Source organism: Sciurus vulgaris, assembly GCF_902686455.1.
Source record: "Sciurus vulgaris genome assembly, chromosome: 8".
Lineage (NCBI taxonomy): Eukaryota > Metazoa > Chordata > Mammalia > Rodentia > Sciuridae > Sciurus > Sciurus vulgaris.
In genome coordinates, this window is record NC_136468.1 from 52855947 (window position 1) to 52876461 (window position 20515).

The 20515-nt window shown below is 34.5% G+C and overlaps 1 protein-coding gene across 12 annotated transcripts in view; it reads right to left on the reverse strand.

Moving 5' to 3' along the window:
• The window catches only part of CFAP69 (cilia and flagella associated protein 69), a 78609-nt gene that overhangs the window by 57010 nt on the left and 1084 nt on the right, over positions 1-20515 (reverse strand). For 9 of the 12 annotated variants that reach the window (XM_079151687.1, XM_079151691.1, XM_079151688.1 and 6 more), the window contains exons 2-4: positions 12513-12572; positions 10834-10899; positions 8416-8525 (exon numbers count right to left, since the gene is read on the reverse strand). The exons of 1 other annotated variant lie outside the window; for it this stretch is intronic. In XM_079151687.1, coding sequence (XP_079007813.1) covers positions 8416-8525; positions 10834-10899; positions 12513-12572 — 236 coding nt within the window. Of the gene's footprint in view, positions 1-8415; positions 8526-10833; positions 10900-12512; positions 12573-20515 lie in introns of those variants that run through there. 2 more of the 12 variants (XM_079151683.1, XM_079151682.1) reach the window with 2 other exon arrangements.

Genomic DNA, 20515 nt, shown 5'->3' on the forward strand with positions numbered 1-20515 from the left:
AAATTCCTCAATAAGACTCCTAAAGCACAAGAAGTAAAATCAAGAATCAATAAATGGGATGGTATCAATCTAAAAAGCTTCTTCTCAGCAAAGGAAACAATTGATAATATGAAGAGAAAGTCCACAGAATGGAACAAAATCTTTGCCACCTGCACTTAGACCATTAATCTCCAGATATATGAAGAACTCAAAAAACTTAATACCAGGCCTAGGGTTGTAGCTCAGTGGTAGAGCACTTGCCTAGCACATGTGAGGCACTAGGTTCAATCCTCAGCACCACATAAAAAATAAATAAATTAAGCAAAGATATGGTCATCTACAACTAAAATTATTTAAAAAAAAACTTAATACCAAAAAACAAATAATCCAATCAATAAATGGACAAAGGAACTGAACAAACACTTCACAGAAGAAGAAATACAATCAGTCAACAAATATATGAAAAAATGTTCAACATTTCTAGCAATTAGAGAAACTCAAATTAAAACTGCACTGAAATTTCATCTTACTCCAGTTAGAATGGCAATTATCAAGACTACAAGTAATAAATGTTGGTGAGGATGTGGGGGAAAAGGTCCACTCATATACTTCTGGTAAGGCTGCAAATTGGTACAACCACTCTGGAAAGCAATATGGAGATTCCTCAAATACTTGGAATGGAACCACCATTTGACCCAGTTATCCCACTCCTGGGTATGTGCCCAAAGGACTTAAGGTCAGCATACTACACTGATGTGGTCATATCAGTGTTTATAGTAGCTTAATTCACAAGAGTTAAGCTATCATACTAACCTAGCTGCCCTTCAACAGATGAATGCATAAAGAAAATGTGGTGTACATACACAATGGAATATTACTCAGCCATAGAGAAGAATAAAATCATGGCATTTGCCACTAAATGGATGAAACTAGAGACCATCATCCTAAGTGAAATAAGCCAATCCCCAAAAATCAAAGGCTAAAGTTCTCTCTAATATATGAATGCCCACTCACAATAGATGGGTGAGTGGCTCACTTGATTGGACAGAGCAGAGTGAGGGGAAAGGAGGGGGTATGGGAATGGGAGAGACAGTAAGAATGAATCAGACATAACTTTCCTATGTTCATATATGAATGAACAGTGTATCTCCACATCATGTACAAGACAAAAATGGGAAGTTATACTGCATGTATATATGATAAGCCAAAATACATTGTATTGTCATGTATAATTAAAAAGAAAAAATTAAAAATTTTAAAAGTAAGGTATGGTGCAGGCATTAAATCATTTTTATTTTTCAGACATCAAAACAATTAAATGTAAGTAGGTACAAAATTTAAATATTGTGCTAAATTTGAGAGTGAGTTAGAAAGTACTATGTATATATAATCCCACTAATAGTATTATTTTTATACTAAAAGAAACAAAGCTATTTAAAAATTTAAGTTGGTAGAAAAGTTTAGAGACTGGTGCTGGTGCCCACCCCCTGATGCAGAGGGACCTTGACAGACCCATGCTGCAGCTCCCCAGCTTCTTTGGAGGATGGTGCAGACATTTTGAAATATTCCTGAGGACATGGCCACCATCATTGGAGGGGTGGCTCCCTTCCTGAGACACCTACAGGAGGCCCTTTTGACAGGAGAGGTACTGGAAACCTGCAGGGTCACAATAAACCTGCAGGGGGAAAACTGCTGTACCTCAGACCTTCACTGCTAGAGGGGAATATACAGAAAAACTATGAAAAAACAGGAGAAGAAAATGTCCCTAACAAACCAAGATGTTATTTTGATAGAATCCAATGATAGCATGGCAGCAGAAATGACAGAAAAAGTTTAGAATCTGCATAATTAAAATGATCCATGAAGCAAAAGATAAGAAAGCAAAAGCAGGCAATGCACGATCACTCCAATGAACAGTTAAAAGAGCAAATGCAGGAAGCAAAAGAGCACTTCAATAAAATTTCTGAAAAAACAAATACTTGAAATAAAAGAAACAATAAACCAAATTAAAAACTCAACAGAAAGCAACACCAACAGAATAGATCTTGCCGAAGACAGAGTCTCAGACAATGAAGACAAAATATTTAATCTTGAAAATAAAGTTGACCAAACTGAGAAGATGGTAAGAAATCATGAAGAGAACCTCCAAGAATTATGGAATATCATGGAAAGACCAAATTTAAGAATTATTTGGATTGAGGAAGGCATAGAGATACAAATCAAAGGAATGAATAACTATTCAATAAAATAATACCAGAAAATTTCCCAAACCTGAAAAAGGAAATGGAAAATCAAATACAAGATGCTTACACAACACCAAATGCACAAAATTACAACAGATCCACATCAAGGAACAATTACAATGAAAACACCTCACATACAAAATAAAGAGGATTTTAAAGACGGCGAGAGAAAAGTGTCAGATTACTTATAAGGGTAAACTCATAGATATCAGCAGATTTCTCAGCCCAGACCCTAAAAGCAAGAAGGACCTGGAATAACATATTTCAAGCTCTGAAAGAACATGGATGCCAACCAAGAATCCTATACCCAGCAAAACTAACCTTCAGATTTGATGTGAAATAAAATCTTTTCATGATAAACAAAAGTTAAAAGAATTTACAAATAGAAAGCCTGCACTACAGAGCATTCTCAGCAAAATGTTACATGAAGAAGAAGGGAAAAACAACAATACAAGTCAGCAAAGGAGGAGCTATCCTAAAGGAAAAGCGAATCAAAGGAGAAACCAAGTCAAGTTAAAAACCAAAAATAAGCCAAAATAACCAGGAATACAAATCATATCACAATAATAACCCTGAATGTTAATGGCCTAAACACATTAATCCAAAGACTGACAGATTGGATTAAAAAGAAAGATCCAAAAATATGCTGCCTTTAAGAGACTCATCTCTTAGAAAAAGACATCCACAGAGTAAAGGTGAAAGGATAGGGAAAAATATACCATGCCCATGGACTCAGTAAAAAAGCAGGGGTCTCCATTCTCATATCAGATAAAGTGGACTTCAAACCTAAGTTAGTCAAAAGGAATAAAGAAGGACATTTCATACTGCTCCAGGGAACCATAAACCAGCAAGACATAATGATTTTAAATACTTATGCCCCAAACAATGGAGCATCTATGTACATCAAGCAAATCCTTCTCCATTTTAAGAATCAAATAGACGAAAACACAATAATTGTGGGTGACTTCAACACACTGCTCTCACCACTGGATAGATTCTCCAAACAAAAACTGAACAAAGAAGCTATAGAACTAAATAATGCAATCAATGATATAGACGTAACAGATATATAGAGTATTTCATCCATCATCCAGCAAATATACTTTCTTCTTAGCAGCTCATGGATCCTTTTCTATAATAGACCATATGCTATGCCACAAAGAAGTCATTAGTAAATACAAAAAAACAGAGATACTATCTTGTATTCTATCAGACCATAATAGAATACAATTAGAAATCAATGATAAAATAAAAAACAGAAACTACTCCTACACCTGGAGACGAAATAATATGCTATTGAATGATGCAATGATAACAGAAGACATCAGGGAGGAAGTAAAAAATTCATAAAGGTAAATGAGAACAATGACATAACATATCAAAATCTCTGGGACACTCTCAAAGAGGAAGTTCATTGCATTGAGCTCATACATTAAAAAAATAAAAAGTCAACAACCAAATGTCCTAACATTACATCTCAAAGCCCTAGAAAAAGAAGAACAGATCAACACCAAAACTAGTAGAAGACAGGAAATAATTAAAATCAGAGCTGAAATCAATGAACCTGAAACAAGAGAAACAATTCAAAAAATTGACAAAACAAAAAGTTGGTTCTTTGAAAAAGTAAACAAAATTGATAAACCCTTACCCACCCTAACAAAGAGAAGGAGAGAGAAAACTCGTATTACTGGAATTTGTGATGAAAGAGGAAAGATAACGATAGACACCATTGAAATACATAACATAATTAGAAGCTACTTTGAAAATCTGTACTCCAAAAAAATAGAAAATATCAAAGACATTGACAAATTTTTAGAGACATATGAACCTCCCAAATTGAATCAGGAAGAAGTACACGATCTAAACTGATCAATTTCAAGCACCAAAATAGAAGAAGTCATCAAAAGTCTACCAACAAAGAAAAGCCCAGGACCAGATGGATTCTCAGTCAAATTCTACAAGACCTTTAAAGAAGAACTAATACTCCTCAAAGTATTCCCAGAAATAGAAAAGGAGGGAACCCTTCCAAACTCATTCTATGAGGCTAGTATCACTCTGATACCAAAACCAGACAAAGAATCATCAAGGAAAGAAAACTTTAGACCAATATCTCCAATGAACATAGATGCAAAAATCCTTAACAAAATACTGGCAAATTTCATACAAAAATATATTAAAAAGATAGTGCACCATGATCAAGTGGGGTTTATCCCAGGGATGCAAGGTTGGTTCAACATCCAGAAATCAATACATGTAATTCATCACATCAATACACTTAAAATTAAGAATCATATGATTATTTCAATAGATGCTGAGAAAGAGTTTGATAAAATACAGCACCACTTCATGCTTAAAACACTAGAAAAAACAGGGATAGTAGGAACATACCTCAACATTGTAAAGGCTATCTATTCTAAGCCCACGGTCAACATCATTCTAAACTGAGAAAAACTGAAAAACTGGAACAAAACAGGGATGCCCTCTTTCATCACTTCTATTCAACATCATCCTTGAAACACTAGCCAGAGCAATTAGACAGACCAAAGAAATTAAAGGGACATGAATAGGAAAAGAAGAACTGAAGCTGTCACTATTTGCCAGTGACATGATTCTACATTTAGAGGATCCAAAAAACCTCACAAGAAAACTTCTACAACTAGTAAATGAATTCAGCAAAGTAGCAGAATATAAAATCAATACACATACATCTAATGCATTTCTATTCATATGTGCTAAATCCTCTGAGAGAGAAATTAGGAAAACCACTTCATTCACAATAGCCTCAAAAAAATAAAATAAAATACTTGGGAATCAATCTAACAAAAGAGGTGAAAGACCTCTACAATGAAAACTACAGAACACTAAAGAAAGAAATTGAAGAAAACTTTAGAACATGGAAAGATCTCCCATGTTCTTGGATAGGCAGAATTAATATTGTCAAAATGGCCATTCTACCAAAAGTGCTATAGAGATTCAATGCGATTCCAATTAAAATCCCAATGATATTCCTCATAAAAATAGAGAAAGCAATCATGAACTTTATCTGGAAGAATAAGAGACCTCAAATAGCCAAACAATCCTGTGCAGAAAAAGTGAGGCAGAAGGTATCACAATACCAGACCTTCAACTATACTACAGAGTAACATTAACAAAAATGGCATAGTATTGGCACCAAAATAGACTAGTAGACCAATGGTACAGAATAGAAGACACAGAGACAAACCCACATAAATACAGTTACCCCATACTAGACAAAGGAGCCAAAAACATACAATGTTGAAAAGATAACCTCTTCAACAAAGGTGCTGGAAAAACTGGAAATCAATATGCAGTAAAATGAAATTAAACCTCCATCTCTCATCATGCACAAAACTCAAATCAAAATGGATCGAGGACTTAGGAATTAGACAAGAGACCTTGCACCAAACAGAAGACAAAGTAGGCCCGAATCTCCATCATGTTGGCTTAGGAACAGACTTCCTTAACAAGACTCCCAAATCACAATAAATGAAAGCAAGAATCAATAAATGGGATGGATTCAAACTAAAAAGCTGTTTCTCAGTAAAGGATACAATCAATAATGTGAAAAGAGAGTCTATAGAGTGGGAGAAAATCTTTTCCACACGCTTCAGATAGAGCACTAATTGCCAAAATTTACAAAGAACTTACAAAAATTTACACCAAAAATACAAAGAACCCAATCAATAAATGGGCCAAGGAACTGGACAGACACTTTACAGAAGAAGATATACAGACAGTTAATAAATATATGAAAAAGTGTTCAACATCTCTAGTAATTAGAGAAATTCAAATTAAAACAATTCTTAAGATTTCATCTTACTCCAATTAGAATGGCTATTATCAAGAACACAAATAATAATAGATGCTGGTATGAATGTGGGGAAAAAGGCACACTTTTACATTGCTGGTGGAGCTGCAAATTGGTGCAGCCACTCTAGAAAGCAGTGTGGAGAGTTCTCAGAAAACTTGGAATGAACTCATCCTTTGACCCAGTTAGTCCTCTCCTCTGTTTATACCCAGAGGACTTACAATTAGCATACTACAGTAATGCAGCCACATCAATGTTTATACAGCTCAATTCACAATAGCTAGATTGTGGAACCAACCTAGATGCCCTTCAACAGATGAATGGACAAAGAAACTGTGGTATATATATACAATGGAATAGTATTCAGTCATAAATAATAATAATATTATGACATTTGCAGAAAAATGGATGGAACTGGAGAATATCATGCTAAGTGAAATAAGCCAATCCCCAAAAAACCAAAGGCAAATGTTTTTCCTGATAATTGGATGATGATATATAATGGGGGCGGGGGGTGGGGGGTGAGAGAAGAATGGAGGAACTTTAGATTACATAAAGGGAAATGGGGGGGGGTATGAAAAATGGTGGAATAAGACACACATCGTTACCCTATATACATGTTTGATTACATGAATGGTATGAATCTACATCGTGCACAACCATAGAAGTGAAAAGATGTACCCCATTTGTGTACAATGAATCAAAATGCAGTCTGTAAAAATTAAAAAAAATTAAAAAAACATAAAACCAAAAAACAGGAAGAAGAAAACTGAACTTCATTTGAGTCATTGCCAATTGCAAATCAATGAGAAATGAGAACAAAGTGTCTCCAGGGATAATTCAGGTCCACAAAAACTTTTGTTTTTACAAATGTTCAATTGACATGTGATTTTTAGGAACATATATTGCGTAAAGTGAGGTGACTCTGTGGCAGAAATTCAAGCATGATTAAGTTTCATGAGTTCTCTGCATACTTCATTAGAATTCGCTAATTGGTCATTGTTAAAATTATGGCACTTATCAACTAATTATCAGTACACGTACTCATACATTCTGTATTCTTCTACACCTCATATCATCTGGCTCTGAGATCTGCCATTATAAAATGCCTGAAAAAGTTTATGAGCCTTAGTTGTAAATTGTAAAAATTTTTGGTAAGGGGAAGGAGTGGATTTCAATTTGAATAACCTTATAAAAGAGAAAATGATTGGGATCATCATTCTTACTTTTATGGTTTAAATAAATAAATAGAACTGATTGTATAGTTACATGGAAGAGAAATTAAAAATAGTAGAAATCAGATATATGTCTCAGAGAAACTGCTTTTTCATGTACTAACACTTCAACATTTAAGAAAATTAGATACTTCTGACATGACTTATTTTTTTCAATTGCAGACAATTCTTGCCTGAATGATGGATCAGTTTAATCAAAATCAGGAGGATTTCTGCCTTCACTTTACTTCTTTTCTTCCTTTTCTCTAAATGGTGTGAAGATGGGCACAAAGGTCATAATAACAGTCATACCCACAAAGTGTAAGGCCAAGAGACTTTTGATAAAAGAACCCTAACCCTAGGGTTACCATAGTAAATTTATAAGAATTGTCAGATATCAATGCCAAAATAAAATTAGCAAGGCATTTATTTTCTGTTTGTGAAGGAGATAAAAACAGGGAACTGGCAAATAAAAGAGTCCAAAAAAAAAAAAAGTAAAAGTTTAGAATTGAAAAGTGTTAGGGAAGGTTTATTCTCACTAAAGTAGCTTCCTGAACTATATTATATCGAACAACTAAAAATGGATATTGTAATAGGTATCTAGATTGGCCACTGTGTGGCAGCAAAGAAGCATTATATATGTAGATTTCAGAACAGTAGAGAGGATAAGACATACTAACTTTATAATTCTTCTAGTATATATTTAAAAATATGTACCGAATATAATTGGTGATATCTTATTTTTCATTCAAAATTGGAAAATAGAAACATATCACAGAACCTAATCTATCTTTGAAAGCCAAATTTTAAAGTTGGCGTTGAGCAGGACTGAAACTAAGTATTATCAATAAATATACTCAAGGATTCCCTAAAATTCTTCAATTCCTTGGTTTCATTTAATATTTATCATTCATATGATTGCAACTACATTACAAAAACATTTGTATAGAGTTTAATCTCTTGTGGCTTAAAAATCTCAGACTAATAAAATGGACAGCATTTGAAATACCAACTACTAGAATCAGGTGATAACTGAAGTTACTGACTTCTGTATCACTCTGATACACTATACTTCCTAATACCTTTAAAATGCAAAACAGAACATAATAAAACACTACACACTAATATAAAATAAAGAAAAACAACTTACCTACATAATTTTAGTATGTCATATGCAGGTTCTATAAATTGGGGCTGATTTTCAATTTTTCCTGCACACAAATTCAGAATTTTAAATATCTGTGCTAAATCCCTTAAGGGCTTTAAGATTTTTTGTTAAGAAATAAAATTAATATCAATATCTTTATCATCATGTTCTTTATAGCACTTCTGTCAAAATCTATAGAATTCCATCTATTTTGTTAAATGTGGTAGACACCTTTAATTTTTCTTATTTTGAAGTCTAAAGAGGAAAACTCAGAACTATATTTTTAGCCATATTAATTTTTGCCTAACTTCTTATTCAAAATTATTTTCTTCTCATCACAATTTTAGAATTAGATTATCAACTACCACACCATACATTTGATTGATCAATAACGTACTACTGGCAATGAGTAAAAGTACATTGAAAAAAATCAATGATTAGGTTCACATATATCCTTCATTTCCTACCCATATGCATATCAACAAACTGCTCTGGAACAAGAAATCCAAAATTTACTTTACCTTATAGCTTTATTAACATTTCTTACATGCAGGGTTTAAACTGGATGGAATTTTATTTTGTTTAAAACTAGTATGGGGCTGAGGTTGTGGCTCAGTAGTAGAGCGCTTGCCTGGCACTGGGTTAATTCCTCAGCACTGCATAAAAATAAATAAGTAAAATAAAGGTATTATGTCCATCTACAACTAAAAAAGAGAAATTTAAAAATCACCTTTTATTTTACCCCTGTTTAAAAAACCCTATTGGTATATGACACATTTCATTTCTTTTGTTTTACCCCTAAGAGATCAAAGAAATTCTGACTTATAGTTCTTGGTTTAATTCTATTATTTCTAGGTTCTTTCTAGGAATGTCTAAGAAAGAGATGGGATTATTGATCATACCAGCTCTATTAACTTCCTGGGAAAGTGACCAGGACATTTCCCTATCTTTGTGAAGTTTTGCAACTTCTAAAGTCAGCCTATTAAAGGCATTCAGAAATAAACCATTTGCCACCAAATGTCTAACCAGAAGTGGGAGGAGGGGGACAAGAAACAAAGCAAAACAAAACAACAACAAATCCGTGAAAATCTGCTAGAATTGTTGAGGTGTGAGGTTAAGACAGGATAAGGAATCACTTGCTAGCAGAGTTTCTTGGCTCCCAGAAAATAATGCTTAATATCCACAAGCCCCTTGACTGATTCAATAGATCCTTATAAAACCAAGGCACTGAAAATAAAGAAAAGATCTAGATAAAATCATATAGCACATTTCTTTCAGTGGAATACTTAAGATGTTTTCACCTGGGACAAGTTACTATTAGACAGATACCTTCTTCAGACCAGGTTACACAACTATCAGACATGGTTTAGGTTAATTCTACTCAAAGCGGGATCTATAGATCACTTGTTCTGAAATCATGTTACCCAGTCCATGACAAGGTAAGTACAGAAAATGACAATGGACATTCAAAAACTTTCACAGCAATCTAATGTTCCTGTGAAATGTTTTTTTTTTCTCTATTTTACAATAAACTTTAAAAGACAACTACCACCCAGTAACAAACTGGTTCTTATATACAGATAGATTTGGAGGGTTGAGACACACTAGTTTTCATGTTTTCTGATTAGGGTGGTATATGTACTTAGGACAATATATTCATATAATGTGTGCCAGATTATCAAGCACTTGCATGAATAGTATTACATCTGACCTTCACAACCTCATGATGTACAATTATCTCATTTTACAAGGATAGAGAAGTTAAGAAGCTTATCAAAGATATAACTGCTCATATCAATTGGTAGAAATGAGACTTGAACTTGGCACTCCTATCATCTACTTCTTCCTGAATCTATAGAAACTGATGTCATTACAGATAATAGTACAATAGACAGAATAATGATTTCCCCAAAGATGTCCATGACCTAATCTTAGAAACCTGTGAGAATGTCACCTTAGATGGCAAAGAGATTTTTCAAATATGATTGAGTTAAAAATCTTGATATGAGAAGATTATACTAGAATATTCAGGTAGGCTCAGAGATCCTTTAAGGGAAAGGGGTAGGAGGTTAGGGAGATGAAGATGAGAGAGGATGCCTAAAGCAGAGGTAAGAGTGATACTGGGAGTGGGAGGTCCTAAGTCAAGTAAGCATGAAGCATCTAAAAGATGGAAAAGGCAAGGAAATGACTTTCCCCCTAGAACTTTCAGAAGGACCCAGTCCTGCCCACTTCTTGACTTTAGGCAAATAAAATGGATTCTAGACTTCTGATCTCCATAACTGTAGGATAATAAATTTAGGTAGTTTTAAGTCACTGAGTTTATAATAATTTGCTACAGCAACAATAGGAAACTAATACATTTTCTAATAGAAATTCTCCTATTTCAAGATAAATGAACACACAAAGATATGTAAAGGATACAAGTCCATTCTGATAACACTGCACCAGTTTCTTGACAGAGTTAAGTTGTTTTTCTTCTAAATCATCCTAAAACAAATGTTCCATTTAATTCTTTTGAGCTATTTTAAAATTTCTTCAAAAAGAAAAAAGACACATGGAAATTATCAAGTAATTCTTAAATTAATATAAGCATTATAAAATGTTGCCTGAAACAGTAAAGGTAAAAATAAAATACCATTTAAATTTGATTAGGAAATTGGAACTCAAAATTAGGTTAATGTAAAAGTCATAGTTGTTTCTGGAAATAATCTATTTTTTTTTTTTTTTTTGCGGTGCTGGGGATTAAACCCAGGGCCTTGTGCTTGCAAGGCAAGCACTCTACCGACTGAGCTACCTCCCCAGCCCAGAAATAATGATAGTTGAAGTATGATGAACATTTTTCTATGTCATACATCATATAGGCACTGTATATACATGTCTCTTCATTAACCTTCAAAATATCTCTATTACCAGGATATTATTATCCTTCTTTTCCAGAGTAGGAAACAAACTGAAATAATTTGTGCAAAAACACAAAGCTTAAAAGTGGTGGTATCAGAAATCAAATTTGGCAACCTGAACCCAGAAATTACATTTTTAGCTTCTAAAAAATGCCCAGTGTACTGTGCAAACCAAACATCTCTTGTCGACTAAAAACAAGCAAAAAATAAACCTCTATACAGTGATGTGTCTTCAAGATAAATCCCTTCTTCCCTTTTAATCTTTTTCATCTGATTGTGGCATTATCTATACCTTTTTGCCCCATCCTTATTTAATAGCTAATAGGCGCTCTCTGTAGTTAGATTTTCTCTTTTAAGGAAATGCAGATACACTCACAATTTTGAAAGAACTTTTTATAAAAATCACAGTCAACGACAACAATAAAATTCTTTGTCATTATTTTTATTTTCTTCTATGTAAAAATTAGGCCAAAAAATGTTAAAACAATTATTAAATTTTTGTGCTTACTATTCATAAGACATTGTTTTGATGGCTATGCCTTGGTCAATCCTACTTATTAAGAATGTATGATCTTCCTTGGAAAAGGCTACATAAAGTTTTATAGTGTGTGCTCACTTTTAGGCATTCAGTCAATTTGGACAACATCAGCAAGTGTGGTGTGTGAATTTGTGTGCATACAAATTTTACTACCCCTTTTCTCAGTACCTAACTCTCAGCTTTGAATCTTTGGTCTGAAGTAATTTTACTTCTATTACATTTTATGATCTTTCTCAAAATAAATTACCTATGTTTATGTATGAGTGTGTATATAAGACCTGATTTCATACCAGAAAACATTTATTGGTATGTTAGGAACCCCTCACCCCCCCCCCCTTTTTTTTTAATACCTCCTCCTCTAGTCCTATTTGGTAATAAGCAATTAACAGAGACTAGATCACCCTTTCTCTGCTCTTATGAATCCTTCTGTAATTAGTCACCATGGGTTTGTTCATTCCAAAAAAAGCAAATCTGCTCTCTAGCCACCCTGCCTGGTTAAATATATTTATACTAAATAGCAGTCTTTGAATTTAAAATATATATGTTTGAAATTTCAACAAAAGGTGATAAATGAGACTGATATTTGTGGGAATATGAGTTATTTCAAGGAAATAAGTTTGTAAGTGGTGTAGCAGAATAATTCTTTATCAAAGCATACTCACTTTATCATTCTCTTCAAGGAGTTTGATGATACGATTAAGATCCATAGGTTTGAAAACACCCTAAAAAACATACAACTGTTAGTATTCTACCTCATGGGAAATCACATCAAGCACACTATTTTCATGTGACATTTTCCCTTAGTAACTTAAAAATATCTATGACAATAAGCAAAAGGAGAATGAAAAACTTATGAGACCTTACAGGATTTTGGAGACCTCCAATAGATTTTGAGACCTCCAATAGATTTTGAGATTATGAGACCTCCAATAGATTTTGGAGTTAAAACAACCACCAAAGATCTCTCCTGAATTCTAGTATTATCTTATAATCTTAATGTTTTTAAATTCAATTAGCCCTAAGAGGTCCAAGGGGGCACTTGGAATAATAGCCCTAATATGCTATGGAAATATATAAGTGGTGCATGCATCTACATTACACCAAGTTTGCTTATACAGATATATATGACAAGACTAGCTTCTAAAAAACCTGTAGGAGATGACCTTCCTGAACTCACTATTCCCTCTCAGTTGGTACCAGCATTCTTCTAGTCATTCATATTAGAAAACAAGTACCTCAAAGTTCTACAGATTTCACATCTTAAATATTTCTTAAGCTCACTCCAGTGACTTATTGAGTAGCATCTCTCGGTTGTGTAGGGTTACTGCTATTCTCCCTGCTCCCACTCTTGCACTTTCAACACTGTCCTCCACAGTCAGAATGAACTCAAATCTGAAATAACCCATCTAAGTCATTCAGTGATTCCCCACTGATGCTTCTCATCCCCTTCTGTTTTTCATTTATGCTGTTGCAATCCTATTCCTTTTCTTGGTGCATTCCCACAGGTCCTTCGAATGAAGCTCATTTGTCATCTCCCCAAGGCATAAGAAAAGATTAGAAAAGTGTCTATCCTCCTCTGTGCACTCCTAGGCCCTAAGTGTATGTCCATTACAATTCCATTACACTACTCTGCAAGGATTTACAATCTTTTCCCCCACCACTCCCGTCTTTGAAGTTTGTTGAGGGCACAGACTTTTGTTTCTGGTATTCCCAGTAAACTGGACCTGGCATGTAGTAGTGTGTTATTTGCTTGAAATCCCAGAGACTCTGGAGCCTGAGGCAGGAGAAATTCAAATTCAAGACCAGCCTGGGCCACTTAACAAGACCCTGCCTCAAAATAAAAAAGTTAAAAAGGACTGACTGGGGATGTAGCTCCGTGGTTCAATCTCTAGTATCCAAAAAAAAAAAAAAAAAAAGCTTTTAAAATTTAACCAAGAAGGAGTCATTTTATAATAAAGCTATTTATAGGTAAGTTGAGAAGAAACCAGGAAGTGCTATCTATCATCCAAAGTTTAAGCACTTATGATGATACAAATTTTAAATAGTTTTGGCTACATTTATCTGGAAGATTAATGTTTTGTTGAATGCATTTTGTTTTTAATCCAAATGTTATGTTAATGTTGCTTATTCCCATTACAGAAGTTAAATTATTCCAGTTTCCAGTTTCCTTCCTCATCCTTCTCCCCACTTCTTGCTTTCACACTTCCTCTGTTTTAAAATGTGTTTTAAAGAATGATGCAAGATGATAAATGGGAAATAAACCTGCATATTCCTATTATCTAAATATATCTATTTTTATTTTTGTATATTTTTTATTTTTGTTTACTTGTATAAATACATAATTTTACTTAGTGTTAATGTTATTGCATTTTTTACTTTAAATCTATAACATACTTTTCTGTATTTCTACATAGGCAATATTACATTGCATTTCAAGTTTAGAATTTCCTTGTCTTTCACAAATATAAACTTATATATCCTCATCTCAAGATGTTTCTTTCAAAAACAATTTTCAATTAAATGTAACTTTAAATCTGTAGAATAAAATTTTTTACTAAAACGCTTTAATTCATAATAATAAAAAAGATTTACTAAGTACTTATCTGTACTTGATATTATAGTTACAATTAAAAATTGCAAATTTATTGTTACCCAAAAATTTGAAAAATAGAATTTTGCCTTTTTAGATTTAGAGATTTAACAGTGCCATCTGCCACTGTGTTGGTTATCATTTCTCTTTTCCTTTCCTGTACTCAGATTATAGATAGATAGAGTGGGGTTTTATTTTATGATTTGCTGCAGTATTTGCTTTGAGGATTAGATAATTAATTGAAATGAAAAAATCAATCCAGGATTTTCTTTTTAATATCTGTATGTATGACCAAAATTTTCCCCCTAAGGAGTAAGTATAATTTTTTATGGGAAACAGGGAACAGATTCCTTTGGATCAATTTTTGGATTATCATTTCTCAGTACTCTGTGCTACCTGTATGTCATATTTTTAAAGATTTCTTCCTTCTGCCCTCCTCCCCGCCCACTACCTTTCTTAATTTCTTAGCCCTTTCATGCTTCCACACATATTTATCATAAGGTTCTGTGTTTCAGGAACTGTGCTAGGTATGAGGAACACATTGTTGTGACCTCAGGTAGTTAACAGTTTGCAACTGAATTTTACAGGCCTTGTATACTGAACTAAAGACCTTAAGAACCCATTGAATGGTTAGAGAGTGAATAGGTAAATGAACAATGGTCAAAATACATATGACAAAAGAACTCTTGAACCACAACCTCTGTAGCAAGCAACCTGGAAAACTAACCCACACCATCTACAGCAATGGATCCAGAAAATTGGTCAATGATTGCCAGTTTCTCCAATTTTTGTACCCCTGCTTCCAACTCAGGAAAACCAGAGAAAGCCAAACATAAATCAAGTAGAAGTATACTCCATGTGGTGCTGCAGTTCCAGATACCACTGAGCATGTGCAATTCAGTGACTCCAATTTCCTGCTTCCAGATGTGTCAAGAAAATGAAAGTAAGGCAAATCTGAATGGGATTTAGGGCTAATCAATAAGTTATTACTTTTCTAAATCCTAATTAGCAATAGTTTGAACCAATAGTGTTATTACTTTCCCAAACCCTAATTAGCATAAGTTTGGATCAACAGCAGTGACCCAAGTGCTATATAAACCCTTAGATGAGCATACTCAGTAGAAGAAAATGTGCTATTGGGTCCCCTCTTGTACTGCAAGAGTTCTGTTCCTATTTCTATTCTTCAATAAATCCTACTCTTACACTAACTCATCCTAGTCTATGGATTTCATTCTTTGAATTCATGACTTAAAAACCTGAAAAAAGAAATTGATGGTGATCTGTTGGGGTCTGTTGCAACACTAGAGGGTATAGCCTACCATTAAGAGCTGCCACACAGGCTGGAGTTGTGGCTTAGTGGTAGAGCACTTGCCTGGCATGTGTGAGGCCCTGGGTTTGATCCTCAGCACTGCATATAAATAAATAAATTAAATAAAAAGATTCATTGACAACTAAAAAATATTAAAAAAAAAAAAAAAAGCTGCAACACTTCTTGGCTGCAGAGGCCTGTAACCTCATGAAGACTCCACCCACCAACAGAAGTGGAGAAACTTCAGTCTCACCCACCAGCAGTAGTGGGGAATCAAGTTTCATCTCAAAACTTCAGTTTCATCAGTTTCCCAAGTAGCTGGGCTTACAGGCATATGCCACCATACCTGGCTCTACAAATATTTATTGAGTACTTATGCTGTGTTAGGCAATATTCTAGGTGCTGACATGGTAATAAAAAATGCAAATTTACTGCTTTCATAAAGAATTGATAAACTCTGGAAGAGACAAAATTAATAAGTTGTATAGAATGGGACAAGATGATATTGATTTGGGTTGGGAGTACTGGAATTCTGGAGAAATATAATTTTACACCCAGTAGTCAGTAAAAGACTCACAGAGTGGTTAGCATTTCAGTAAACTCTTGAAGGAGGTAAGGGAGAAAGTTGTGGATACCAAAGGGAGAACTTCCAAGCAGTGGGCACAGCAAGTGTAAAGGCCTATAGGCTGGTGTACGCTTGGAGGCTTGAGGAGAAGCCAGGAGGTTAGGGTGGTTACAGAAGGCTTTGCTAAGCTAAGAATTCAATTTCTATTCTAAGCTCAGAGTAAAGGAGTTCTAGGAAGTATATAAAACAACTAAGATATATTTCTTACTCTGCAAAAACACATTATAGTAGGAGAGACGAAACATATGAATGAAGCAATGACCAACATAAGACAAGCAATAATTAGGTAAGAAGTTGTGTGATTCTGATCTAGACCTATTCCCATTTGTGAGCTCTATGAGTATGGAAATAAATGGGAGGCACTTTCTATTGGAGTTCTTCATGGTGGAGAGGCAGAATTTAAAGGTAGTACAAGATTTAGAGAAATTCAGAAGAGAGGAGGGCATTTATCCAATAAATATTTAACATCAGCTCCAGGTATTGTGCTGGTGTTACACTGGAAAATATTTCAGAAAAAAATAGTGATATTTCTGTCCTTGTGGAGGTAGACTTAAGCAGAGCATGCAGCACAGAAGGTTAGCAGTAATCTCAGACATCATCTAGTTCAGTGACTCTGGGGCTAAAAATCTCTTGAGGGATCACTTTTAAAAGAGTCCCAGGCTCCATACTGGTGATCATGGTTGATTAACTTTACAGTAGGGTCCAGCTATGCCTGTTTTTTTTCTTTTTTCCTAAACACTCCTCAGAAGATTGTGATGGATATGTATGTTTGGGAAATACTCACCTAGAACAGGCTGGTTTTATAGAGAAGAGTACAGGCAGAGAGAAGTTAAGCAATTTTGTCAAGATAATTATATTAGACAAGGTATGAAATGGAATCCTGAAAGGAACAGAGGGTGGAACTGAAGGGGAAAAAGAAGGATGAAAAGTGAAGTGGTATTTAAAGAAGATATAGAGTGGACAGAGGAAGAGAGATGAACCACAGGGCTGAGAAGGATGGACAACAATCCAGGATTGATTGAAGCACTGTGGTTACAGGAGAGAACAAGTAGATCTTTTTAAACCCCATTTGGTGCCTCTTGTTTTTTGCTACATTATCTGATCTAGTTGGGAGGGCTGGAATTTTGTTTTGTTGTAGTTTCTTGTTTTATATTCTGACTGTATATGAAAGTATCTTCTCCAATTTCAGAAATTAGTTGTGAAACTCTGTAGTACCATGCATACCATCCTGCAGCTCTAACAGACTAAGCTTTGCTACTCAGAATGGGAAGTGAGCCAGCTGCACAAGCATTACCTGTAAGCCTATTAGACAGGCAGAACCCAGGGTCCACTGCAGACCTATAGAATCAGAATCTGCATTTTAGTAAGATTCCTATGTGTTCCATATGCACATCAAAGTTTGAGAAGCACTGCTCTAAAGGGCTTTGCAAGTCTTCAGAATGAGGGGAGCAATACTAAACTAAATAGAAAACAGATAAAAGGTAAATCTGTACTTTGTCATTTTAGTATATGACTGAGGTCAATTTCACTGCCTATCACTCTCCCAGAGGAGAAGTGTTTCAGCTTTAATCTGCATTACCCTTCACTTCCAATAGAAAGTCAGAGCCACATAAGCACTGGGACTAATCCTAGATAAACAATTTTTCTATCTGGTTTCCAAAGAAACAAACCTCATAAAGATTCATATACCCTGTAAATAACATCTGAATTTAATAATAATAATAATAATAATAATAATAATAATAATAACAACAACAATTGGCTTTCATGATTAAAGTCATCAATAATAATCTAAACAACTACCATTTATGGGACACTTAACAACCTGCATGCTGCACACTGTGCTAAATACCATACAAATACTTTGAACTTTAATGAGAGAGGCATTCCTTAAAATCTTTTATGAATGAGGAAACCAAGACTTAGAAAAGGCAAGCAACGTGACTCAAGAAAACAATTAGAAAACGACTGACAAAATTTTGATCCATTTAATTATTTTAAACCTGAAAAATATGACAAGTTTTTAAAAAGACTTTAGAATCATTTTATTAGGCATTATCAAAATTTTTATAAAGAGAAAAAGAGGGCTTGAGTAGAGTACCTTTCTGTGAAAATCACAACATAGAACAAAAAATGCAATTCACTGCACACCTGTAATCCTAGCTACTCAGAGGATGAGGCAGGAGGATGGTAAATTTAAGGCCAGCATGAGCAATTTAGGGAGATCCTGTCTCAAAATAAAATAATGGGAAAAAAAGAGGGATTGAGAATATAACTCAGTGGTAGAGTACTTATGTGAGGCCTGGGTTCAAACTCCACTATCACACACACAAACATACACAAGTACAATTCAAAATCCCAGATTCCTAAACTATTGTTTTCCTATTTATCATTATCTTCGAACTCATAATCTACACCTACATTTTCTATAATTCATCTATAAACATTTCAAAGCTAATGAAGTTTAAAAAATCTAATGTTCTACAAGTACTCTTTGTGATAGCTTTGATAGTATTCAGAGTAGTTACTGCCTTCTACAAAGATTTTTTGTGAAAAATGCAAAAAATAAATACTAATTAAGGCAGAAGTGAAGCATATGTAGAACACATGTACAAGATAACCTGCATATTTTACTTACTCCCTTAGGTAACAATAGTTAAGTCTATTTCTTCACTTGGCTATGGGTAACTGAAATGCTTCCATGTAGTAAAGAAAATGATACAAAACAGCTATCTAAAGCACAGGTAGCCTAAGGGGGTATTTCTATATAAGGAAATCTCCAATGTCAGTGTAGAATTCCGAGAATCCATTCCTTTAAGGCCAAGATAATTTAGAAGTTCTAACTCCTTGGATAAAGAATAATGATGATGATGTCAATGACTGCATATTTTAATATATATGACACTGTATAAGTTCTCTATATGCATTATTTCACTTAATCTTTACTATGAAAATCAGTACTGCTATCATCTCCATTATTATCTTCACTGGTTTAGAATATCCTTTGGTCACATAATTGGTAACTGATGGAATAAGACTAAAAAATCGAAGTAGATTCCATCTCGTTTTTAGCCACTAAGATATACTGTCTCTCAACCATAGGAAGAGGACAAGTTTGCAAAGGCAGAAGAGTTTCAAAGGACTGAAAACATTTAAAGTTCCAAAGGTCTTTCCTCCACTGGCCTGAGGCAGAGGTCTGAAAGGTCATTTTGACTACTTATTGGGAACACTAGATCCCACTGTGAGTAAAAAGACTGAGTAACTGTCAGTTAATTTCTTATGACTTTAGAATCCTCTTTTATAAAAGCAACCACGAGCAAAATAAAACAATAAGAAACCTGACTAGTCACTAAGATTTCTCCCAGCTCTAGTAAATTTCTATTCTGTTTCATTTCTTTGGGTGTAAATTCCCCTTTTCCTTAGTACTTTAAAAATGTTAATACATCTAGAAGTAGAGATAGGAACATGAGTTGATGCAAATTGATTTTTCTCCTGAAAGGGAACCCTATGCCCTTGAAGGAGGTGTAGTAATGAAAGAAAACAAAAGGAAAAGACAAAAAAGAAATAAAAATATATATACACACAGGTATACTTGTTTCATAGTACTTTTTACATTATGGACTATTTTTGGTAATGACCTGTTAAAAGTATTTCTTTATTTTTCTTTTCAACCTATGCTTTCCTGCCTCATACAACCTTGCCCATTTTTTCTTACACCAAATGAAGGAGGAATGAGAATCATCATTACCAAATTCACCTACTTCTCAATTTGCCCGGTGTCTAGGAATATAGCAGTAATGCTGAGCTTCCATGCAGCCTTGGGGATGGAGAGCTACCTTTGCTCAAAGTTCTTCTCCCCACCTGGATTGGAATACTTCTACAAACCCATTAGGACAATTCCCCCGACATCATCCTTCCTCATGTGAAAGTGCTGTTGCTCTGCAGGTTACTGTGTAAATGTCTGACCATCTTCAGAGAGTTCAACCCTATTCCCACAGAAGAGGTCCCCAGGAAACAGGCCACTCCCAAAAAACTCTCCAAGGCTCCAGGATGCAAACGCAGGAGACGGTTCCTGACGCAGCCTGAGACTTGTAAAATCTCAAAAGGAATTCCCACAGTGGCCCCACACCATTAGCGTGAG